This window comes from Myotis myotis, unplaced genomic scaffold (assembly GCF_014108235.1).
Source record: "Myotis myotis isolate mMyoMyo1 unplaced genomic scaffold, mMyoMyo1.p scaffold_m19_p_9, whole genome shotgun sequence".
Taxonomy (NCBI): domain Eukaryota; kingdom Metazoa; phylum Chordata; class Mammalia; order Chiroptera; family Vespertilionidae; genus Myotis; species Myotis myotis.
In genome coordinates, this window is record NW_023416401.1 from 64546246 (window position 1) to 64570763 (window position 24518).

A 24518-nucleotide genomic window follows, 5' to 3' on the forward strand; every position below is an offset into this window, starting at 1 on the left:
ATACCAGCCAGGGCTCAATACAAGGTTTTTGAATGACTGTTTGACTGATAAAGGCAAAAATCAGTCTTTCATACAAAAGCTAGAAATCAAAGGTTGTCTGTAGCCAACTCCTCTACCTGTCCTCCCTACCTAGTGGGGCCTATCCATATGTTGAGTGGTGGGCACTATCTCAGAAAAACATCCTTTGTATTGGCCATTAGACTGCTTAATTATCTAGAGATCTGAATAACCCTTCAAGGGCTGGCCATTCAATGCTTTGACCCCTTGAACTGGGTCAGCAGAAGAGTCTCACGTTTCTGTAAGAGACTGAGGTGTGGTCCTATGTTCCCTGAACCCTTTCATAGGAGATTTCCAAAGAGTCTCCTGCTGGGTCTCCTCCTACTAGAATCCTCCCAATAGTCATCCCCTCCTCATCATAGCCCATATGGACTTCTAGCTGGGGTGTGACCCTGCCCTTAGAGTGATGGAATTGCCTCGAAGGATGTGTGGGCATGACTATGAAACAGTATGAGTGGGGCAGAAGTGTAGGTTCTTATGTGTACAGTAGCTTTGAACTGAGCTGTGTTTCCTATCTGAGGCAGAAGCCAAGCATTCTGTTTCTCCAGCCACCAACAATCCATGTTACCTTTTTTGGCACATATAGGCCCAATGGCCCAAACAGAACTCAGAGCTCCTAAAAATATAAATGTGCTTAGGATCCCGTGTGGTGAGCTCCTTCTATCTGAGGCCAGATGCAGACAGGAAGTGGAAAGCATAATTTCCCAGGGGGTGCAGCCTGCTCTTACTCGCGTTTGGATTGCAGGACACCTGTCTTAGAGGTTCACTTGCTAGTCCATCATCCTATTTGCCTAGTGATACAGAAGGTTTTACTCTCCCCTCATCACTCCCAAACCCCCGCTCTTTAGGCAAAATGCATAGGGGGTTTGGGGTGTGGGTTTATTAATGGCAGTTTAGGTGGGTATCCCAAAACAGCAGGCATCCAGGAACTTAAAGTAGTTGCTTTCTCAGCTAACATGTTCCCTTATTCCACATAAGGGGGTGGGAGGAGGAGGGAAAGACTTCACTGTTTAGGCCTTCAGAGGATGTCCCTCTTTCTCTCTATCTTCCCTCAGAGCAGCCCTTGAGACAAGGACTGGGATGCAGGTAATTTACTTGGGAGGTGATCCCAAGAAATAGGAATAAATAGGAGGAGAAACTAAGATGGCGGCATAGGTAAACACCGGGAAATTGCCGCCTCTCACAACAATTGAAAATTACCGCAAAGGACAGAGCAAACATCATCCAGAACAACAGGAAGGCTGGCTGAGTGTAAATTCTACAACTAGAAGGAAAGAAAAGCACGCTGAGAGCCAGAGGCGCTGCGGAGGTGAAGTGCAGAGGTATGGCGGCTCGCGCGTGCGGAAAGGGGGTGGCACCTGAGGACGCGGCTGTCTTTTTGAATCACAAGCTCCCGACTGCTCTGAACTCCGGTTCTGGGAAGTCTCTGGGGACCCAGGACTCATACGGGGAGAAGCTGGTCTGTCCGGCAGCGGGCGAACTTGAAGGCAGCTTTCCCTCAGAGGTGCCTGCAGCAATTAGCAGGTCACTGAGACCCCCGACTCCGGGCGGAGAATCAGCCATAGCTCCTTGATCCGCCCTATGATTCCCTGAGACCCCGCCCCACCCAGGCTGCGGCAGAGGCTTTTTCATGTGAATGTACCTATCCGCAGCCAAGCCAGGCAGACCCGGAACTTCCAAGAGAAGGCCCAAGGCCCCGCAGCAGCTTGCATTGCTTCACAGCTGAGCCTCTTCGTGGCTCCTGCTGTGTGGCCTCAGGCAGAGGCTGAATTAGCACCTCCTTAGATCCAGGAACCACTGTACCCAGTGGTCAGAGGGGAACCATCCAGATTGCAACTCCTCAGATCCATAAGGGACACACTCAGGGAGCAGACTCAGTGAGCACCAAAGCCCCACTGAAGCAAGTCTTGCCCCAGAGGGGTATCTTCAGCACAGAAGTTCTCCCACTTTAGACACAGCTGATTCTCACAGCCAATTGGCCTGGAGTTCAATTCCTCCCAGTGATCCTACAACAACCAAGGCACCAAGAGTGCACCAAGAGTGTCCACCCCAGGTAACTGGGGAGGCTGAGCTACTGGGCCCTACAGGACACCTGGCGTGCAGGGCCACTCTATCAACACAGGGAAGCTGCCAAAATGCGGAGACAAAGAAACAGGTCACAAATGGCAGAAATGGAGGAAAGCAAACGACTGGATATAGAGTTCAAGGCCACATTTATAAGGTTTTTCAAGAATTTTATGGAAACCGCCAATAAATTTAATGAATCCCTCAATAAGTATAGTGAGACCATGGAGGACATGAAAAAGGACCAATTAGAAATTAAGCATACACTGACTGAAATAAAGAATAATTTACAGAGATCCAACAGCAGACGAGAGGATCCCAAGAATCAAGTCAAAGATTTGAAATACAAAGAAACAAAAAATACCCAACCGAAAAAGAAAAAAGAAAAGAGATTCCAAAAATATGAAGATAGTGTAAGGAACCTCTGGGACAACTTCAAGCGTACCAACATCAGAATTATAGGGGTACCAGAAGGAGAGAGAGGGCAAGATATTGAAAACCTTTTTGAAGAAATAATGACAGAAAACTTCCCCTACCTGGTGAAAGAAATGGACTTACAAGTCCAGGAAGCGCAGAGAACCCCAAACAAAAGGAATCCAAAGAGGACCACACCAAGACACATCATCATTAAAATGCCAAGAGCAAAAGATAAAGAGAGAATCTTAAAAGCAGCAAGAGAAAGACAGTCAGTTACCTACAAGGGAGTACCCATACGACTGTCAGCTGATTTCTCAACAGAAACCATGCAGGCCAGAAGAGAGTGGCAAGAAATATTCAAAGTGATGAATAGCAAGAACCTGCAACCAAGATTACTTTATCCAGCAAAGCTATCATTCAGAATAGGAGGTCAGAGAAAGAGCTTCACGGATAAGAAAAAGCTAAAGGAGTTCATCACCACCAAACCAGCATTATATGAAATGCTGAAAGGTATTCTTTAAGAAGAGGAAGAAGAAAAAGGAACTCTTACCATTTGCCACAGCATGGATGGAACTGGAGAGCGGATAAATACCACAGGATCTCACTCATTTGTGGAATATAATGAACAACATAAACTGATGAACAAGGACTGATCCAGAGACGGAGAGGCATTGATTGGACTGTCGGGCCTTGGAGGGAAGGTAGGGGAGGGTGGGGGTAAGGGGGAAAGATCAACCAAAGGACTTGTATGCAAGCATATAGGCCTAATCAATGGACATGGACAACGGGGGGGTGAGGGCATGAGTGGGGGGGGGCGTAGAGGGTAACGTGGGGACAAGGACACATATGTAATATCTTAATCAATAAAAAATATATTAAAAAAAAAGAAATAGGAATAAATAAATGAAAAAGCAAGATATGGAAAAAAAAAAAGTAGAAAAAAAGAAAAAGAAAAAGCAAGATATGGAACCGAGAGAAGCCAATACTAGGGTGTGTTGATGGGCCAGTTACTGTCATGGGCAACTGGGCTCCATCTTGAGAAACTTTGTGGTAACATCCTCAGACTGTCCTCCCAGCGGATGATGAAGGAGGCTGGAGTATGTATCCATTGACTTCCCATTGCTTATAGATGACCACCAGGGAACTTCCTATTTTTTTTCTTTTTTTTATTCTCACCCAAGGATATTTTTCCATTGACTTTTAGAGAGATTGGAAGAGAGAGGGAACGACAGAGAGAAATATTGATGTGAGAGAAACACATTGATTGGTTGCTTCCTGCATGCGCCCCGGCCAGGGCCCAGGCCAGGAAGGAGCCTGCAACTGAGGTACAGTGCCCTTGACAGGAATTGAACCAGGGACTCTTTGTTCTTCAGTCTGATGCTCTATCCACTGAGCCAAACCAGCTAGGGCTGAACTTCCTTTTTTAAAAAAATCTTTATTGTTAAGAGTATTACAGATGTCCCCATTTTTGCCCCCATTGCCCTCCTCCACCCAGTTCCCACGCTGCCCCAGGCCTTCACCACCCTATTGTCTGTGTCCTTAGGTAATGCATATATGCATATAAGATTTTTGGTTAATCTCTTCCCGCCCCCACCCCACTTCCCTCTGAGATTCGTCAGTCTGTTCCATGTTTCCATGCCTCTGGTTCTGTTATTCATCAGTTTATTTTGTTCATTAGATTCCTTGTTTGTTTATTTTTTTTAGATTCAATTGTTGATATGTGTTTATTGCCATTTTATTGTTCATATTTCTTCTTCTTCTTCTTCTTCTTCTTCTTCTTCTTCTTCTTCTTCTTCTTTCTTCTTTTTCATCTCCTCCTCCTCCTTCTTCTTCTTTGTCTTTGTTTTCTTAAAGAATACCCTTCAATATTTCCTGTAATTCTGGCTTGGTGGTGATAAACTCCTTTAGCTTTTTCTTGTCTGGAAAGCTCTTTATCTGACCTTCAATTCTAAATGATAGCTTTGCTGGGTAGAGTAATCTTGGTTGTAGGTCCTTGCTTTTCAACACTTTGCATATTTCTTGCCACTCCCTTCTGGCCTCAAAGTTTCTGTTGAGAAACCAACTGAAAGACGTATGGGTGCTCCCTTGTAGGTAACCAACTGCTTTTCTCTTGCTGCTTTAAGATTCTCTCTTTGTCTTTAACCCTTTGCATTTTAATTATGTGTCTTGGTGTGGGCCTCTTTGGGTTTCTCTTATTTGGGATTCTCTGCGCTTCCTGGACTTGTAAGTCTATTTCTTTCACCAGGTGGGGGGAGCTTTCTGTCATTATTTCTTCAAATAGGTTTTCACTATCTTGTTCTGTATATTAGTTGTAATTTTGATGTGGTTGTGGGAGGCAGTGAGTACCGGGGTTTACCTGCCATCTTGGTTCTCCCGATCTTTTTTCCATTGGGGAACTTTCCAGGTACATCTGTGCAGCAAGGAGAGCTGCCCAATTCAGATCCTCCTGCTATCGGGTACCCAGCCGCTACCACTATCATCACCACAATTCCTGCCCCTCCTAAGTTCTTCCACCCAATTGTGTCACTGCCTTTTTCTTTTTTTGGGTTCTTAGGTCTGAGATTGAAGGAGGAAGTGAAGTGGGATGATAACTTTGCCCACAACCATTCCAGGAAATAAGAATTATAGTGGTTTATTTCTTTCCTCTTTTCAACCTATCCAATCTACCCAAATAGCTCTGAGCCACTATCACCTCATCCTAAAGCAGTGGTTCTCAATGTTGGCTGCACATCAGAATCACCTGGGAATCTTTTTAAAATCCTGATTTCTGGGCCCCATCCTCCGGAAATTCTGTTTCTTTGTTATGGGGTGGGGCCACAACATTAGTAACAAAGAAACAGAATTTCCGGAGGATGAGGCCCAGTAATCAGGATTTTAAAAAGATTCCCAGGTGATTCTGATGTGCAGCCAACGTTGAGAACCACTGCTTTATGCCCTCAGAAGCTGGTGAAGGCCATGATCGGGGGAAGGAGCTTGAACTCCGTAGGGGAGAGTCTCCTCCATCGAGAGAAACAGGTGTCTTCACAGGCTTCTGGCTCCTTTACCTGGAGTTCTCACTGGCCTGTCATACAAAGTGGCTCACAAGAGGGGGAGCTGCCAGGAGGGGAAAATCTTCTTAATACGACCAGAGGTCCCTCCCAGCCCAAGTTAAGATCGTGTATTGAACCCGCACACGGGTTCAATACTTTTTCTCCCTTCTGAAACCCACTAAAACTACTATAAGGAGATATTTTTAAAAAGACACAAACTTATGAGGACAGAGGGAACAAAAGAGACAATAGCGAAAAGAATTTTGGGAGCTGGAAAACAGATGGGTGAATGGTAATTGAATTAGCAGTCACAAGAAAATTGAAACCCAGGGAAAGCTAAGAACAGGCCTACTTTCATGGTAAATACTAAAATTGAAAAAAAAAAAAAAGGAATTGGCAGTCTTAGATACCTCTGGAATGGAGCAAGCCAAAAATCAGGAAAACTGGGTGAAAGGTGATTGGAAAGCAGTTAAAGTCCTAGTTCCTCTCTCACACCCTCATGCTGCCGGGGCCCTCTCCCACCAGGCAGAGGGCTGGAGACTTAGTCTGGAGGGGGTAAAACAGAGGGTCTCTGGGCTGGGGACACCAGGCACAGCTGAGAACAAAGTTCCAGGTGAAGAACAGGGCCATTAAGTGAGTGTTTGTTTACTGCAGGCTGAGATCCTCAGCTTTTCTGCTCACTTCCCAAATCACTGGCAGCCACACTCTACCCCTCTTCTCTGGTACTCTGACCAGCCCTAAAGGAAAGAACTATGGAACTGGCATGGGCGTTTCCAACAAATGACCACCAATATCTACCTACAGTGAATCTCTGACTTGACAAGTCTGACTCCCACATTCAGGACGTTCAATAAACTTTACTCTTAATTAAGAGCAGGCAGCTAATGATGATGTCTTAGGTTGCCTATAAACCAGTGGTTCTCACCTTGGTTGCACATTAGAATCACCTGGGAATCTTTTAAAAATCCTGATTTCTGGGCCTCATCCTCCGGAAATTCTGTTTCTTTGTTATGGGGTGGGGCCACAACATTAATAACAAAGAAACAGAATATCTGGAGGATGAGGCCCAGAAATCAGGATTTTAAAAAGATTCCCAGGTGATTCTAATGTGCAGCCAAGGTTGAGAACCACTGCTATAAACAGAGGCTGAGGTGGAGATTCAGGTGCAGGTGATTGATTGAGAGTGGTTTCTCAGGAGAAGCCCTCCTTCCCACCCCACCACGCGTCTCACTTCTCTAAAAGCAGCAGTGGAAGGAGCTAAGAGCAAGGCTGTGGTCTCAGCTGGAGTCTAGCCTCAGTCTGATCCCACAGAGAACCCTGGAGTGTGAACTGTGTCACAAAACTGATCTCACCTTAATGCAAGAGGGTTGTTTTTTTTTCTTTTTTTTTTTTTCTGAAATAAAGTAGGTCATATTTTGAGATGTGTAATTTGACATGTATAACACCAGAGAATTCTATTTACTAGGTGTACCAATTAATAATGGCAGATTTAGTAATCAAAGAAAACATGATAATTTCAAGAGAAACATCAAAAGTGCTTTATTCAAAGTAATGTCCATCGCTAGATACACATCTCCCCCATCTTTCAGGTAATTTGTGGATACCACCCCAATAGAACTTTTGTTTTGAGGCAAACCATTCAGAGACCCAATTTTCCATTTCTTCGTATGTTTTGAAGTGCTGCTCAGAAAGTGCGTGTGCCATCTATCAAAACAAGTGGTAATCTGAAGGAGCAAGGTCTGGTGAATACAGCGGGTGGGTTAATACTTCCCAGGCAAGATCTTTTAACATGTCTTTAACTGGTTTTGAAGTGTGTGATGGTGCGTTATCATGAAGCAAAATTATTTTGCCATGTCTTCTGGCCCATTCTGGTCGTTTTACGATCAAAGTGTGGTTCAAATTGATTATTTGTTGTCGGTAGCAATCAGTATTAATGGTTTTACCTGGTTTTAGAAGCTCATAATACACCACACCTTCCTGATCCCACCAAACGCAGAGCATTGTCTTCTTTCCGAAGCAATTTGGCCTTGCAGTCGATGTTGATGGTTGACCTGGATCAACCCATGATTTTGTGCATTTGGGATTCTCAAAATAAATCCATTTTTCATCGCCAGTCACAATTCGATACAAAAAAGACTTTCTTTCATGCCGCTGAAGCAACATTTTACTCATGACTTTTCGGTTTTCCATTTGTCTTTCGTTCAGTTGAAGTGGCACCCATTTTCCTTCCTTTAAAATCTTTCCCATTGCTTGTAAATGATCGGAAATTGTTTGCTGAGCAATGTTTAATCTTTCTGCAAGTTGTTTTTGAGTTTGACACACATCTTCATCAATAATGCTTGTAATTATTGGTCTTCAAACTTTTTCGGTTGACCTGGACGTTCTTTGTCTTTCACATTGAAATCATCACTTTTAAAGCATTTAAACCAGCGTTCACAAGTATCTTGAGATGGAGCATGTTCACCATAACTTCCCAAAATGTATAACTTTTTCTTCAAAATAATGAATTATAACTTCCTGCAAATGCTTTTTTTGGGCACGAAATTCGACATTTCTAAGTGTAAAAATATCTATGATGTTAACACCTTCAGCAAATTTGACATATTAAGTTTTGAAGCCTGCTGTCAATACAACAAAACAGCATATATATCAAATTGCATATATATCAACATATGTGTAACTCCATCTATTGAAAAAAATCTGAGTGGAGATGCGGTGAGCGCAGCCGCATGTAGAGGGCTGGGGAGCAGCATGGGCCTCTGGGCTGCCCAGTGGCGCCGCCGAGCAGGCAGCATGCTCTCTCTTGGCCAGCCTCGCAGACCAGCTCCTGCACGAACCCACGGGGTGCCCAGCTCACCCAGAAGAGGCCATGCGGGTGCAGGGTGGGCTCCTTGCGGGTGCCCAGCACCTGAGCACGGGGCCTTCCCCAGCGCACGAGCCCTGGCATCCTGGGGGAGGGTAGCAGGGGAAGTGAGAGCGAGCTCGGAGGACACCCCGCATTCTCACTGCACCTCTGTCCCCGTCACCGCCCCCCCCCCCAAGAGGGGTTTTTTTTTGTGTCCATATATTAATCATTGGCTCTGGGCTGCCAGGGAAGTGGCCATAACCTCCCAGACTAGGCAACTCCTGGCTGAAGTCAATTCTCTAGAGCAGTGATTTTCAACCAGTGTGCTGCGCACTGGTGTGCCACAAGAATTTTTAAAACATGCAGCACCTGACCAGTCAGGGGCACTGACTTTTTTCCCCTTAGAGTGTCAAATTTAAAAAATGACAACAGCCAACACAACAATAGCTCTCTGGTGTGAATGCCCTGTCTCTGAACCATAAATATATAGGTCATATGATAGAGCTGCATCTTATGGTCACGTCACATAATAAGGTTGCATCTGATGGGTTAATTCTTGGTACCCGAAGTCCAAGGATAGGTACCTGATTTTTAAAAAAGTCACTTTGGAGTAAAAGGGGTAGGCAATTACTATTACTATTATTACTATTATTATTATTATTTTGTAAATCAATACAAATTATACCTATTTTTTTTTGTCAGATTGGCCATTGTGCTGCAGAATTTTAGTAATTTATGTGTGCCATGAGATTTAAAAAGGTTGGAAATTGCTGTTTTAGAGAAAGGGGCAACTCTATTAACAACCAACATCCACAGCAGCTGGGGGTAGCCACAGGATACCAATAACATCTACCACAGATTACTAGACATCTGAGGAAAATTGATAACATGGGAGACAGAGAACAAATAAAAAAAATAAACACACAAACTAAGAATCAAAATAAACAGAAAAAAGCAACTTGGAAAAAAGTCAAGACATTCTCAAGGATAAGAGATAATATTACACCTATGAAAAAAGAATAAGATCCTACCTTGGAAGAAAGAAAACAAAAATAAACTTTTAAAATATAAGAAACAAACATGATAGCATAAATGAAAAACTCAGATGGTTTGGGAAATAAAGTCTGGGTGATTTCCCAAAAAATAGACCCAAAAGCCAAAGCAATGAAAAAAAAAAATAAGAAAGAAAAGAGGGATGAAGGAGGAATAGTATAGAGGATTTAAGATCTGATAACAGGCATTCCAGAATGAGGGGATCACATCATCCATGAGATAATTCAAGACAAATTTCTCAAACTAAAAAAACAAATTTCCAGGTTGAAAGGACCCATCATGTATACCTAGTGCAATGGGTTAAAAATAGGCCCAACTGAGGTATGCATCTGTGAAATTTTAGAAGCATAGGGACAAGAAGAACCCACAAGTTGAATTAAAAGAACAACAGCTATTACCTAGTCCCAAGAATCAGAATGGCTTCACACTTCTCTGGAACTGCTCCAGAAACAGTGGAAGGTAGAATACTAGAGTAATATCTTAAAAAAATTAAAGGAAAATTGTTTCCAATCTAGAATTCTATACCCACCCACACTATCAATCAAGAGATAAGTAGAATAAAGACAATTTTAGATGCGCACAATCTTAAGCTTCCTTTTCTAGGAAGTAACTGAAGTGTGTACTTTACCAAACTGAGGGAGTAAAGCAAAGAGAAAGATACAGGATACAGGAAGCAGGGGATCCAACACAGGCAGAAGTATGGGAATCCCCACAAGGTTGATATAAGGTAAACTGAGGAGACTTGGAGCAGAGAGACTCAAGACACAGATATAATAAGGATTGTCATCACCAAGATGATCACTGCCATTGTGCCATCTTCATAACAAATTTTTCTTACAGGCACAGATTTTTGAGGTACATTGGCTAAATGACATTGACCCCACTTATTGTTAGAAAGAGCACTAGCCTAATACTGTTGAGGTTTGGTATCCACTCCTGGCTTTGTCTTGAAGTAGCTGTGGGACCTGGGAAAGTATCTTTGCCTTCCTGGACCTAAGGATCATCCTCTGTACATGTGAAGGATAGACAAAATGAATTCCATGTGTTTCTAAAGTGATCTGTACTTATATGAAATTTATTCTTCATGATACACAGTTCTATGGGTTTTGAAAATTGTAGAGTCATGTAACCACCTCCACTATCATGCTACAGAATAGTTCCATTACGCTAAAAAAATGCTCTCATGCTACTCCTTTGTAGTCAACCCCCAAGCCCCTGGCAACCACTGATTTATTTTTTATCCTAATAGTTTTACCTTTTCTACAATGTTATATAAATGGAATCATACAGTATGAAGCATTTTGAGTCTGGCTTCTTTCATTTAACACAGTGCATTTAGTTTGAGACACTGGTCAGCAATTAACACCTTATTTTTAGTTATTGCCCAAAACAGATTCTGATACAATTCAAATGCAAGTGGTTGATGTGAGAGGTGATCCCAGGAAGCACCAATTAGGGGAATTAAGAGATGAGACAGGGAAAGGAAGGAAACCAATACAATTCCTATTGTGTATTTCATTCTGTGTTGATGTTAATCAGCTGTCAGCTGAGTTTCTAGGAGGCTTTCAGGAATCCAAAGCACTGGCAGATGACGTCCTGTCTGCATCATCACTGTCCACCCCAGCATCATAGGAGATGTGCTCTTTTGACCTTGTTTTTGGTGATCAGTTCACAAGAGTCCTTTCTAGCACAACTCTCATCCTTGACTGCATGATTCCTTGGGGGCTGGATATCTCAGCCCACTCCAGTGCTGCTCTTGACTCATAAGGTATTCTAAGGTTCTGTGATGGGTCAAGGGGACATGGTGGATTATCCAGGACACTTCATATTTTTCTGGGCTATTCACAGATATACACAACTCATTCTATTACTTCCACACTTTGCTGGATTTGGGGAACCCTGACAGGGTTGGCTCAACTTCCCATGTGCACACAGCCATCTTTGTTGAGCAGTCTTTTTGTTGTTGTTGTTGTTGGGTGTCTTCTTGCAACCTTGAACCCTACCAAGGGTTCTTTCTGCCCTTGTAGTTCCCACACTGTTATCGGGAAGAAGGCAAGATGTAGAGCTTCTTTTCTCAGACAACCACCATCATGTAACTCTCCTCATTACCTAGTTTATGAATTTATTCTAGTGTAGGTGGCGGTGACTGCTTGCTCTCAAATCAAACGCGTTCTCTCAGTCATATTGTATTTTCTGCGCATACATTCCTCTAGGTTTTATTTCTTAGTGGACTTTCTTTAAAATTAACTTTTAATTTTGAAATAATTGGAGATTCAGATGAAGTTGTGACAATACAGAAAAATTTTTGTATCCTTCACCCAGTTTCCCCCACTGATTACATCTTACATAACTATAGCACAATATCAGAGCCAGGAAATTGACATTGATCCAATATACCAATCTTACTCAGTTTTCTCCAGTTTTACAGGTATGTTTTGTATTTAGTTTTATGTAATTTGTCACATAAGTAGATTCATGTAACCACCACCATAGTTGATATATAGAACAGTTAGATCACCACAAGGATCCCTTGTGTTGCTTTTTTATTTTATTTTTTATTTTTATAAATATATTTTTATTGATTTCAGAGAGGAATGGAGGAGGAGAGAGAGATAGAAACATCAATAATGCGTGAGAATCATTGATTGGCTGCCTCCTGCACAACCTCTACTGGGTATTAAGCCCGCAACCCTGGCATGTGCCCTTGACAGGAATCAAACTCGGGACCCTTCAGTCCGCAGGCCAATGCTCTATCCACTGAGCCAAACCGGCTAGGGCTGTATGTATGAACTTTTAAAGTCTACTCTCTTAGCAACTTCCAAATATTCAATATATTATTCTTTAACTATAATATAGTATTGTTAATTTATAATAACCACAAATCACCATATTGTACATTACATCTCCAAACTTATTCATCATTTATGTATCTTTCTTTCTTCTTCTTCTTTTTTTGGTATAGTCTTTGTCTGGTTTTGGTATCAGGGTAATATTGACCTCATAAAATGAGTTGGAAAATGTTCCCACTTCTATTTTCTGGAAGAGATTGTGTAACATTTGGTGTTAATTCTTCTTTGTTTGTTAGAATTCCCATCTGGACTTGGAGAATTTTTTCAGGAGCTTTTAAATTATAGATTCAATATCTTTAATGGTTATAGGATTACTCAAATTATCTATTTCATCTTGGTTGAAATTTGGTAGTTTAAAATTGGTCCATTTCTTTTAGGTTGTCAAATTTCTGAGCATAAAGTTTTTCATAGTATTCTCTTATCCTTCTAATGGCTTTAGAAATGAAGTGATATCCTGTTTTATTCCTGATATTGGTTATATTTGTCTTCTCCGTTCTTATCTTCATCGATCTTGCTAAAAGTTTATAAACTTTATTAAAATTTTCAAAGAACTAGCTTCTTGTTTCAATAATTTTCTCTATTGTCCTCTCATTTTCAATTGCACTGATTTTTGCTCTTTATTATTTCATTTCTTCAGCTTGACTTGGGTTTATTTTGCTTTACTTTTTCTAGTTTTTTGAAGTAGGAGCTTAGATTATTGATTTGAGACCTTTTCTCTTTCCTAAGTTAAGCACTTAGCACTTTAAATTTTCCTTTGAGCACTGTTGTATTTATATCCCACCAATTTAGATATGTTGCATTTTAATTTAGGTCAGCATGTTTTATTTATTTATTTATTTATTTATTTATTTATTTAAAAAAATATATTTTATTGATGTTTAACGGAGAGGAAGGGAGAGGAATACAGAGTTAGAAACATCGATGAGAGAGAAACATCAATCAGCTGCCTCCTGCACACCCCCTACTGTGGATGTGCCCGCAACCAGGGTACATGCCCTTGACCGGAATCGAACCCAGGACCCTTCAGTCCACAGTCCGACGCTCTATCCACTGAGCCAACCCGGTTCGGGCTAGGTCAGCATATTTTAAAAATTTCTCTTGAGACCTCTTTGATGATGGATTATTGAGATGTGTGTTTAGTTTTTAAAATTGAGAGGTTTTTATGTTGTCTTTCCATTATTGATTTCAAGTGTACAATTATATAATACATCGTCTATATATTGTATTGTGTGTTCACCATCCAAAGTCAAGTCTCTTTCTGTCACAATTTATCCTCCATTTATCCTCTTCTGTCTCTCCCCATCCTCATTTCCCTCCTGTTATCATCATACTGTTGTCTATGTTGATTATTTTAAATTAGTTGAGGTTTGTTTTATGGTCCAGGGTTTGGTTTATCTTGGTGAGCATTCTATGAGTTCTTGAAAAGAATGTGTGTTCTGCTATAGGTAGGTGCAGTTTTTTAAAAAAATACATTTTTATTGATTTCAGAGAGGAAGGGAGAGGAAGAGAGAGATAGAAACATCAATGGTGAGAGAGAATCATTGATCAGCTGCCTCCTGCACACCCCACACTGGGGATGGAGCCTGCAACCTGGGCATGTGCCCTGACTGAGAATCGAACCGTGACCTCCTGGTTCATAGGTGGCTCAACCACTGAGCCACACCAGCAGGGCAGCAGTATTTTTTATATGCCAATTATATCCTGTTGGATGATGGTGTTGTTCAGTTCTACATCTTGTTGATTCTCTAATAGTTTTATTATTTTCTGTGAATAGGAAGTCTCCACTTATAATTGTGGATTTGTCTATTTTTCCTTTCAACTCTTAGTTTTGAGATATACTTTGAAGCTCTTTTTGACGTATACACATTTAGGATTCTCATGCTTTCCTGGTTGATGGATATTTTGATCCATATGTAATGTAGCTCTTTGTCTCTAGCAGAAAAAATTATTATCCCTTTTACAGATGAGGAACCTGAGGTGCAAAAGAACTTAAAACTAGGTCTAAAAAGAAGGGAAGTAGAAAATCACCATTAAGCAAACCTTATGGTAATAACAATTACAGGCAAGATCCACTCATGGTTGCTAAAATTAGTGGGAGAAAATTTGATGAGAAACAAAATCTCAAAGTATCTCCCCAGCATATTTATTAAGTATAAAGGAAAAATATAAAAGTGGAGAAACCTGGCACACACCACTTTAACCAAGGGTTCAAGGTTAAGATCACTAGTAGTAACCCTATTGACATTATGCACCTCCTGATGTGATGCACTGAGAAGGGTACAATATTGCTTCTCATATCAATCTAATCATGATAAAACCCCAGACAAACCCAAATAGAGAGGCAGCCTACAAAATCCCACAGAGCTGTATGAATTAGAACCCAGAGCCCATATTCTTTCCAGTCTAGTCAGGAAAGGTATGAAGACCACAGGTATAGGGGTGCTACCTTTCTGAGGTGGGGGACACACTGCTGACTGGTTAGGCACACACCTCACTGCTTGAGTAGTCTTCAGTGTGCTCTGTGACTAGAATGCATATTTCTTTGCCTGAGGGCTTTCTCCAAAGCATGTAAGGGGTTTTGTTTGTGCTGTTCAGAGACCAGAATACTCTCTCACCACCTCCAGGCAGCCCTCTACCTATGACTGATGGCAGTAGGCATAGAAACACCCCAGCTCCCTTTCCCGTGGGGGCTCGGGGGAGGGTGAGGATAATACTGAGGCATGCTCGACATTGGCTCTGAGTTCCTCTGTGGATTGGTAACTTGGTAATAATGCACTTTTATTGGCTGCCTTCCTTTCTTTGTCTCACTCCCCTACCAGTGTTGCCTGGCATCACCTTTCAATTAAACAACTCGCATCAAATTTCTTGTTTCAGAGTCCGCTTCTGTGGGAACCTAAACTATGGCAACTGTTAAAGGGCACCATGATCCTTCAGTTACAGACAGACTGCAACCAGCAAAGGCATGCGTGGGCAGCACCAGATAGGGCTGCCATGAACAGCTACTGGAGTTGTATAAATTGATGCCTATATTATTTTCCTATCGCTGCTGTAACAAATGAGCTTAATACCACACAAATGTGTTACCTTACAGTTTTGGAGGTCAGAAGTACAAAATGGGATTTACTGTGCTAAAATCTAGGGCAGTGGTTCTCAACCTGTGGGTTGCGACCCCTTTGGCTGTCGAACAACCCTTTCACAGGGGTCGCCTAAGACCACCCTGCATATCAGATATTTACATTATGATTCATAACAGTAGCAACAGTACAGTTATGAATTAGCAATGAAAATAATTTTATGGTTGGGTCACAACATGAGGAACTGTATTTAAAGGGCCAGAAGGTTGAGAACCACTGATCTAGGTAGGGGTTGGCAGCTCCGTGCTCCTTCTGGAGGCTTTGTTGAGGAGACCTGGTTCCTTGCCTTTTCAACTTCTAGAGGCTTCTTGCATTCCTTGGCTTGTGGTCCCTTTCTCCATCTTCAAAGTCAGCAGTGTAACACCTTGACATTTCCCTCTCACTCCTCTGTTGCTATCATTACATCTTCTCTGACCTCCCTGCCTCCCTCTTTTCTTTATAAGGAACCTTGAGACTATATCAAACCAACCTGGATAACCCAGGATAAGCTCAACTCAAAATCCTCAATTTTAAAAAAAGATTTAAAAAATTGGTTTTGAGAAAGAGAGAGGAAGGGATAGGGAGAGAGAGAGAGAGAGAGAAAGAGATCTATGGGCTGTCTCCTGACACCCCCTAACAGGGATCTAGCCTGAAACCTGGGCATGTGCCCTGACCAGGAACTGAACCGGCAACCCCTTGGCTCATGGGACCACACCCATCCAGTTGAGTCACAATGGCCAGGGCTCAAAATCCTTAATTTAATCGCATCACGGAGACCCTTATGCCATATAAGGTAACATATTCACAGGTCCTAAGGATTAGGACATGGACTGGGGCCATTATTGTGCTTACCACAGTGCCCACAGTTTAAGGTCCAGAATAAAGGGGCTCGATGTGAGGATGATCTGGCTGCGACATCTATCACCCCATTGATTGCCAGGGTTGACCGGTTAGGTGGGTGGTTAGGTGGGTGAGAGGGATCGGGGTGAAGGAGGAGGGGGGTGTCCCCCCTCCTCCTTCACCCCGATCCCTCCCAAAGCTGCGTGCTGGAAGAGGAGAGGATGGGTCAAGGGTGTACGAGTAGCTCCTGGTAGAACCTCCAAACAAGCTCTCAGAATAAAGGGGATGTGAGTTGGCAACACCTGTCTAGAGTAAGCCAGTACTTTGTGGTAAAGGGAAGGTGACAAAAGGGGCTATCATATAGAATGAAGAAATGGACAGAGGAAACCCTATTTCAGTGAAAAATAAAATAATGTTATACATATAATGTGTGCATGTATAGTGTATATGTTTGTATGTGTATATGTGTATGTGTTTATATGTGCCTGTATATGTGTGTGTGTGCCTGTGCCTGTCTGTGTGTGCCTGTGTGTGTGCACACATGTATGTTTGTGTGTGTGTATATGTGTGTTTATATGTGCCTGTATATGCATGTGTGTGCCTGTATATGCGTGTGTGTGTGTGTGTGTGTGTGTGTGTGTGTGTGTGTCTCTCTGAGGGAGGGAGGTGAAGGAAGTGAGATGAGGGTAATAATGACCAGGCCTGGAAGGAACAGGAGGAACAGTGAGCAGACGGGTAGGGTGGGCCCACCTCTGAGGAAGTGGCCCTGTCTGAGGTGGGGCTGCAGAGAAGCAGGGTGAGGGTGGAGCCCATGGATTTTCCAGAGGGAATTATAAAGGCCGCCAAGAATGCACAAGAGATAAAAATAGAGGAAGGGAGTGTGGCCTGGAGGGTGGGTGGAGCCTTCTCACAGTGTCTAGAATTGCAGGGAGAGGGGAGGAGGCAGGGCTCTGAGACCAGGGAGGAGAAAAAGAAAGAGAAACTAGGTCTGTTATGGGAAATGGGGCCATGGTTTCCTACTTGGAAGTGCCTGCATGTGATCAGTATAAGCATAGGGCTGGTAGCAGGCTGGGGAAGAATTCTATATTTGCAACTTCTATAAAGCCTTTCATGAATTCATGTAATATACACTGAGCTGCTGCCAGGTACTGGGCAAATTTCTCTGCACTGGAGATGCAAACAGTGGGCAAACGAGGGGGAGTGAATGGAGTCAGCGAATCAGGTGTGACAGAAAACAAAGACAGGGATATAAAGGAGCAAGTGGGTGAGTAGATGAGGCAGAAAAGGCTTTTCTTGGCAGAGGATAATGGGGTGTTGCAGGACCTTTGTCACCTGCTGAGAGCAGCTTGCCAGGCTATTACCTTACAGCCCTCCTGGGCAGGGGAGCAGCTTTGAAGCCTATATCCCCACTCTCCTCCTCCTTGGAGCTTCTCTTTTCTTCATTCCTCCTCCTCTGTTCCCCTTCTCCTTGCCGATAAACCCTCTCCCATGTCTCCCTTTGTTACCAGAAAGTGGACCTGGCCTTGAGTGGGCCTGCCTGGGACTGGCCGCTAGTGTGTGAGTTCTTGACTTCGTGCAGGAAAAATTTCACAACATGAGTCCAGGTGAATTTTAGAGGATGTTTGCTAAAGCTGGGGACAGTGAAACAAGGAAGGGCTGGGGAAATGAGCCTAGGCTGGTTTGCTTTGGCTCACCGAAAAGTCAGAGAAAAGGGGGTCTTGGGGACAGGCTCAAGGGGTTTGCCCGGGATGAACTGCCACTGCCCATTGCTGCCCTGATTGCAAGCCTTATAGGGTCCCGTGGAGTTAGGAGATGTATGCCTATGGGGGAAGAGGAGAGGGGAGAGAAAGACCTGGATGTGCTCCTGGGAGGGAGAGCATGAGCTGGATCCTTTGTCTTGAGGCTTTTATCTCTCTCTTGCAGGCAGGAATCTTAGGGAAGATCTCAGGGGAGGGTCTCAGCAGAATATTCATCAGTTTTCTAGGTGTGCTCCTTCAGGGTCATGATCTCCACTGATTGGTCAGTGTCAAGGCAGAGGGTCGTTAGTCATTGCAGCTGGTCCCGGTGTTGCCCACTTGGTTTTGATGCTTTTCTGGGTCTGGAGCTGAAACACAATAGATGTTATCTTTAGGGAGGTGACCTTCTGCATCTGCTGTAAATTGCTCTGTCAGTTTGTCCAGCTATCTGTCTGTTTCCCCAGTCCACTGTCCTGGCTACTGGCCTGTCTCACCTTTGACCTGAAACTTGGGAGGGCCAAGGCTGGAGGAGACAGTGACTGTGGCTTCCTTCTACTACTTCCTTCTTATCTTTCTACCCTTTGGGTCCTCCCATAGTCATCATGACCGACAAATAGTACATTACTATGCTCTGTCCCCAGCCTCTACAGAAAAGTTAGCATCGTAGACAGGGAACAGTGGTCACACCCACAGAAAGACACACCTTTGGAGAGAGCATGTCTCTGCTGACAGCTTGATCTCGGACTTCTAATTTCCAGAGCTAAGGTGCATGGGGAAGGAAGGAAAAAGCAGTGAAGGAGACATGTCGGTCAGAAAGAATCAGAGAAAACTGTGGGTCTTATGAAGGGCAGGCAGCCAAAGGCCCTGGGAGAAGGTAGACTTATTTCCTTATAAATTATGTGGTTATGAAGGCGGGAGTTTCTCATGTGGCTTTTTGCATAACTAGGTTGTCAGGTAGTTAGCCCATTAGAGGGCTCATAAAGTCTTCAGCTGCGCTGACTCACAGCATGAGACATCAGGAGGTGAGCCAGCAGGGATGCAGCTCTGAGGAGGAACCTGTCTATGTGGTGTCAGCCAGGATACTCTTTGGGGCCCAAGTGTCACAACCTGGGCTTTAGAGTCTGAGTTCAAGTCTTGACCCCACGCCCTTGCCAGCTGTGTGAGCTTGGGCAAGTCACTAACCCTCCCTGAGCTTTTGTTTCCACATTAGGGCAATGGTGATGGTTTCAAGGTGGAGGATTGGCCTGGGGAAGTGCAGCTGACTTCTCTGACAGATCCTTGAGGAGGGCAGTCCATGGGTGTGGCCACCAATTTCCAGAAGCTAATCCTTGGATTTCCCTCAGAAATTTAGTGGTTGGCACTTTGGCAAACTGTTGAACAATATCTAGTGAACTCCCTATATTGGTTTCTTTAAAAATATATATTTTATTGATTTCAGAGAGAAAGGGGGGGGGGGGAGAGAGAGAGAGAGAGAGAGAGAGAGAGAGAGAGAGAGACAGACATCAATGATGAGAGAATCATTGATCGCCTGTCTCCTGCACACCCCATATTGGGGATTGAGCCCACAACCTGGGCATGTGCCCTGACCAGGAATCGAACCGTAATCTCCTGGTTCATATGTCGACATTCAACCACTGAATCATGACGGCCAGGCTGTATCGGTTTCCTAGGACTGTCATAACAAAGTACCACAAACTAGGTGGCTTAAAGCAACAGAAATTATTTCACAGTCCTGGAAGCCAGAAGTCTGAAATCAAGGAGTCAACTGGTCCATGCTCTCTCTAAGGGTGTGTCTTTCTATTGGGAGCTGCCACTGCCCCATGCCAAAGTGCTAACTTTTCTGTAGAGGCCAGAGGCAGTGTGTGACAATGCGTTTGTCAGTTTTCATTGCAGGAAGAAAGGAGGGAACATTATGGAGCCTAGGCTAATTGGAGGGGATATTTGGGGATCCTCATATCTCCTCCTGATCCCTTGAGATAGCCCAGGGTCCTCAGCATCCTGGTGAGATTACCAGGAGTAGGTGGGAACAATGAATTCTGGTAAGTGCTGCTCCCTTTAGATCTCCCTCTCCCTTTTATGAGGACTCATGCCTCCCCCATGTCTCTGAGGGGTGAGGTGGGGAGAAGCTGGAGGCAGGGATGGTGGAGATGCCTGGGGAGTGGTGTGCCTGCCTGAAGAGGTTGCAGTGGATGCCAAAGAGGGCAGAGATAGCCCAGGGTCCTCAGCATCCTGGTGAGATCACCAGGAGTAGGTGGGAACAATGAATTCTGGAAAGTGTGGCTCCCTTTAGAGCTCCCTCTCCCTTTTCTGAGGACTCATGAATGCCTCTATCTTGATTTCCAAAAATTCAGGAGTGTCTTGAAATTCCAACAAATATGATTGCATGGCAATAGGGACATGCCCTTAGGATAGTGTCATTGAGCCCTGGACTGCCTACCTCCTGCTCTCCTTTCTATTTGTATCTCTCTGTGTGTGTGTGTGTGTGTGTGTGTGTGTGTGTGTGTGTGTGTGTGTGTGAGAGAGAGAGAGAGAGAGAGAGAGTGTTAGAGAGAGAGAGAGAGAGATTGAGATTGATTTTAAAGAATTGACTCACAATTATAGAAGCTGATAAGTACAAAATCTACAGAGTGAGCTACCACCAGGCTGGAGACTCAAAGAATTAATGTTACAGTTCAAGTCTAAAAGCCATTTGTTTGCAGAATTTCCTTTTGCTTCGGGGAGGTCAGGCTCTTTCTCTAGTCAGGCCTTCAACTGATTAAATGAGACCTACTCACAGAAAAGAGAACAATCTGCTTTACACAAAGTCCACTGATTTGAATGTATGGTCATCCAAAAACACCCTCACAGCAATACCCAGAATAATGTTTGATCAAATGTCTGGGCATCCATGGCCCAGCCAAGTTGACACACAGAATTAACCTCCTAGCTAAAATGACTTCAACAAGCAGTAGGAATGGTAGCTTCCCATCACTGAGGACTTACCTTATCTTATGTTGGGGGCCTTAGGCTCACTTCCCAACACATCTGTGTGGTAAGTTTTATGCTCGTTTTATAACAGCATAGTAAGAAGCCAGAAAAATTCCTGGGCAAGTGGAATAGGGAAACCAAGACAAGAAAGTTAAATAATTCATGGATAATAAAGACCATCATAAACTTATGAACAATAATAGATACAGAGGCAGAGCTGCCTCAAACAGATTGTCAAACTGCAGCGGGAAGGCCGGGGAGGGTTGGGGGGCAGGAGGGAGGGGGGTAAGAGATCAACCGAAGGACTTGTATGCATGCATATAAGCATAACCAATGGACATAGACACTGGGGGGTAGGGGAGGCCAGGGGATTGTCAAGGGCGGGGGAAAAAAAGGACACATATGTAATACTCTTTGTAATACTTTAAGCAATAAAACAATAACAAAAAAAAGAAAGGGATCAAAGGACAGCATCTAAATAAATGGTTCTCAGCATAGCTGGCCAAAAAAAAGTCCTACAATTGGCTCCTCTCCGAGAGGGCGTGGCTAGGCCTGGGGGCGTGGCTAGGCCTGGGGGCGTGGCTGGACTCTAGGGCGGATTGAGCCAGTTTAAAGCCCCGGCTGTAGTGGCGGTTACACGTGGAGGCATGGAGGAGTGCGCTGGCCTCTGCGGCGTGGGCTCTTCGCGGGGACATCGGTGTCGTCAGAAGCGCCAGCGCCCAGCTGAGACGGCAGCAGCCGACGCCAAGCAGTGTCGCCAGGAGTGCCAGCGCCCAGCTGAGATGGCAGCGGCCCACAGCAAGCCGTCCCCGGCAGAAAAGCTCGTCGAGGTGGACGAGGCAGCGCGGTGCTGTGCGGGGAGGGGAGGAATCGCGAGCCCCATGCCGCCCCCGCCCCCGCCGCCCCCACGCTGCTCGCTGCCCGACCTGCCGGTGGAGATCCTGGTGGAGATCTTCGCCTCGCTCCCCGGCACCGATCTGCGCAGCCTGGCCCAGGCCTGCACCAAATTCCACCGCATCCTGCACACCGACAGCATCTGGAGACGGCGCTGCCGCGAGGAGTTTGGCGTTCGTGAAAACCTGCAGAACCCGGAGATGATGGGTATGTCTTACCGAGAATTCTATGCGAAGCTGTTCCCATACAGACACACTTTGGGGCTGTGGCAGCTAAATTATAGCTGCAGAACACTGCTGAACGTCGCGGTGGACGGCTTAGGCATTACTGGCGGGAGGTACAGGCCTCCCCTTAACACCCATGTGCGTGGCCCAATACGTTTCAAGCCCTCGTTCAGAATTCGCCTGACGGAGAGGAAATCCGCCGCGGTGGAGTGCCTGGAAGGCCTCCTCGGCCGGCCCCACAGCGGCCACATGCAGATCCTGGAGGACAGGCTCACCATCCAGTGCAAGAGGACCGACCACCGAACGGATTCACCAACGCGGCTCAGGGGAGAACGGGGGCGCGGGCGGGGGCGGGTGCAGGAGGACGGACAGCGGTATGACTGCCTGACCTACCGCCGCCTCTACCTCCCGCCGCGCCACCCGGACGACCTCATCAGGCCAGGCCTCTTCTACGTCAAATACAACGCCTTCGGCCCAACGACCGTCATGCTCAGCTTCCACGGGAAGTACGCCAGGGTCACGAGGCTCATGGGGATCGGCACGAAGGCGTTAGAGATCCACCTCCTGCGCCGCATCCAGCTGCGAGATGGCGAGATCTTCCGCAACTTCAACGAGCTCTCCCGCGTGGTCCAGGAGATTGACGAGCAGGTGACCCGGGAGCAGCAGCAGCAGCAGCAGCAGCAGCAGCAAGAAGACGCGACTGAGGAAAGCCAGGGCCATGGCTGGCAGAGCCCTGCCCAGCCCAGCGTCGGGGAGTCCGGGGCTGCAGCTTCGGAGGAGCAGCCTGTCCCGTTTGTTCTGCCTGTGGGCGTGCGCTCAAGTGACCAGAACTACCCCCGAACCTGCAGGATGTGTTTCTACGGCGTGGACATTGAGTCCTTCGGCTACCCCAGGCACTGCTGCCCCGGAGTCTTCATCCTGTTCGATGAGGACCACTTCGGGTTCATCTGGCTGGAGGAGAAATACTTCTTCTGGTACGACAGAGTCCAGGACACCTTCCAGAATGTGGAGGCGCCATCCCCGCAGGCCTTCCTGGAGATGCTCAAGGACATTCAGTCTAGTTTCATATTTTAATCTGAATAATTCTTTTTTGTTTTTGTTTTTGAATAATTCTTTACTGGCAATTTTTTCAATAGTTTTTCTTCATTTATAAATCTTAAGTGGTTTCCCATTGCTTATAAAATTAAAACAAAATCTTTTCAAACAGCTGTATTGAAGTATAATTAACTTATTATATAAATAAACTACTATTGATTTATCGGTTAAAAAAAAAAAAAAGAAAGAAAGAAAAAAGAAAGTTAAATAAGGCCAAACAGTTTGGGCAGCTTGCAGCCAGTTTGTATCTTTCCCAAACAATTTACAGAGGAGTCAACGGAATCTTGCCGAGTGTAAAAGCTGATGTTAGTGCCCTACCTGGTCTCTTTTCCCAGGTGTTGCCGTGTGGTGGCTAAGAGCTGATGCCCTTGTCCAGCACCTTCTGGGAACTTATTTACCCCCTTCTTACCCCTCACCCCCTGTTCTCCACGGCTGGACATTGACGGATTGAAACAGGGGGGTGAGAGCCTGGGCTGCTTACCTCAAGGGAGAGCAACTCTGGAGACTATTCACCCCCCAGAGCTCCGTAAGGGATCAGGCTGCGGTCAGACTTCACTGAGGTCAGCCTTGACATCCTTGGAGAGCATCTTCCCCTGCCCTGTCCTGCTTCCTTCCCTCCCTTCTCTTAAGACAATTTCCTCAGGAAATCGTGTGAATCCCCATCTCTGATTCTAGAGAGAATGTGATCTAAGACATTGGTTAGTGAGGAATTTAAAGTCAGGTCTTGCTGACTTCAAGGTCAGCCTGATGACCCCAGGCATTGTCCATAGCCTGGTGGCTTTGTCACCCTCTTCCTCACTTGTGCACCCCTTGCTGCTGCCTAATTTCACAAAGCCAGGCACCAGCAACAAGCTGCCCTGTTAGGTATCTCCACAGGGGCAGGGAGGGGCAAGTTAAAGTGTGTGCTTGTGGGTAGAGAGGCCGTAGGTCTGAGAGTCTCATCCCCCAGGCTCCTCAGAGCACAGTTGCTGGCTTTCAGGAGCCGGAGGCCAGATGTGCTGCAACAGGGATGTATTCAAAGTCCTGAGCTGCAGCTTGGGAGAGAGCGTGAGCCAAACCCCACAGGCAGGCCGCCTGGTCAGCAGGCTCCAGGCCTAGGCTGTGGTCCGAAGCCCCCACCCATTCACAGCCCCCTGCCTGTGGGACTGCTGAGTCATCACCCTGGTAGGGCCGCTGCTGGATATTTCCATAACTTGGAGGTTTGGATGTGTCCCCGTCATGCCTGCTCCAGTTAGAATTTCTCCTCTGCTTTCCCAGGCAGCCTCCAGCCTTCTCTGAGAGATAGCAGCTGAAGGACATTAAATGTGTGAGAACTAGTGTCCCCCTCCACCACTC

The 24518-nt window shown here is 45.1% G+C and overlaps 1 protein-coding gene across 1 annotated transcript; it reads left to right on the forward strand.

The window, feature by feature from the left end:
- Nucleotides 1–21617: 21617 nt before the first annotated feature.
- Nucleotides 21618–23546, forward strand: LOC118662463 (F-box only protein 31-like). Its single transcript, XM_036320964.1, has 3 exons — nucleotides 21618–22813; nucleotides 22937–23062; nucleotides 23519–23546. Exons 1-3 carry the CDS (start codon nucleotides 21618–21620, stop codon nucleotides 23544–23546), a joined length of 1350 nt encoding a protein of 449 aa, XP_036176857.1.
- Nucleotides 23547–24518: the final 972 nt, after the last annotated feature.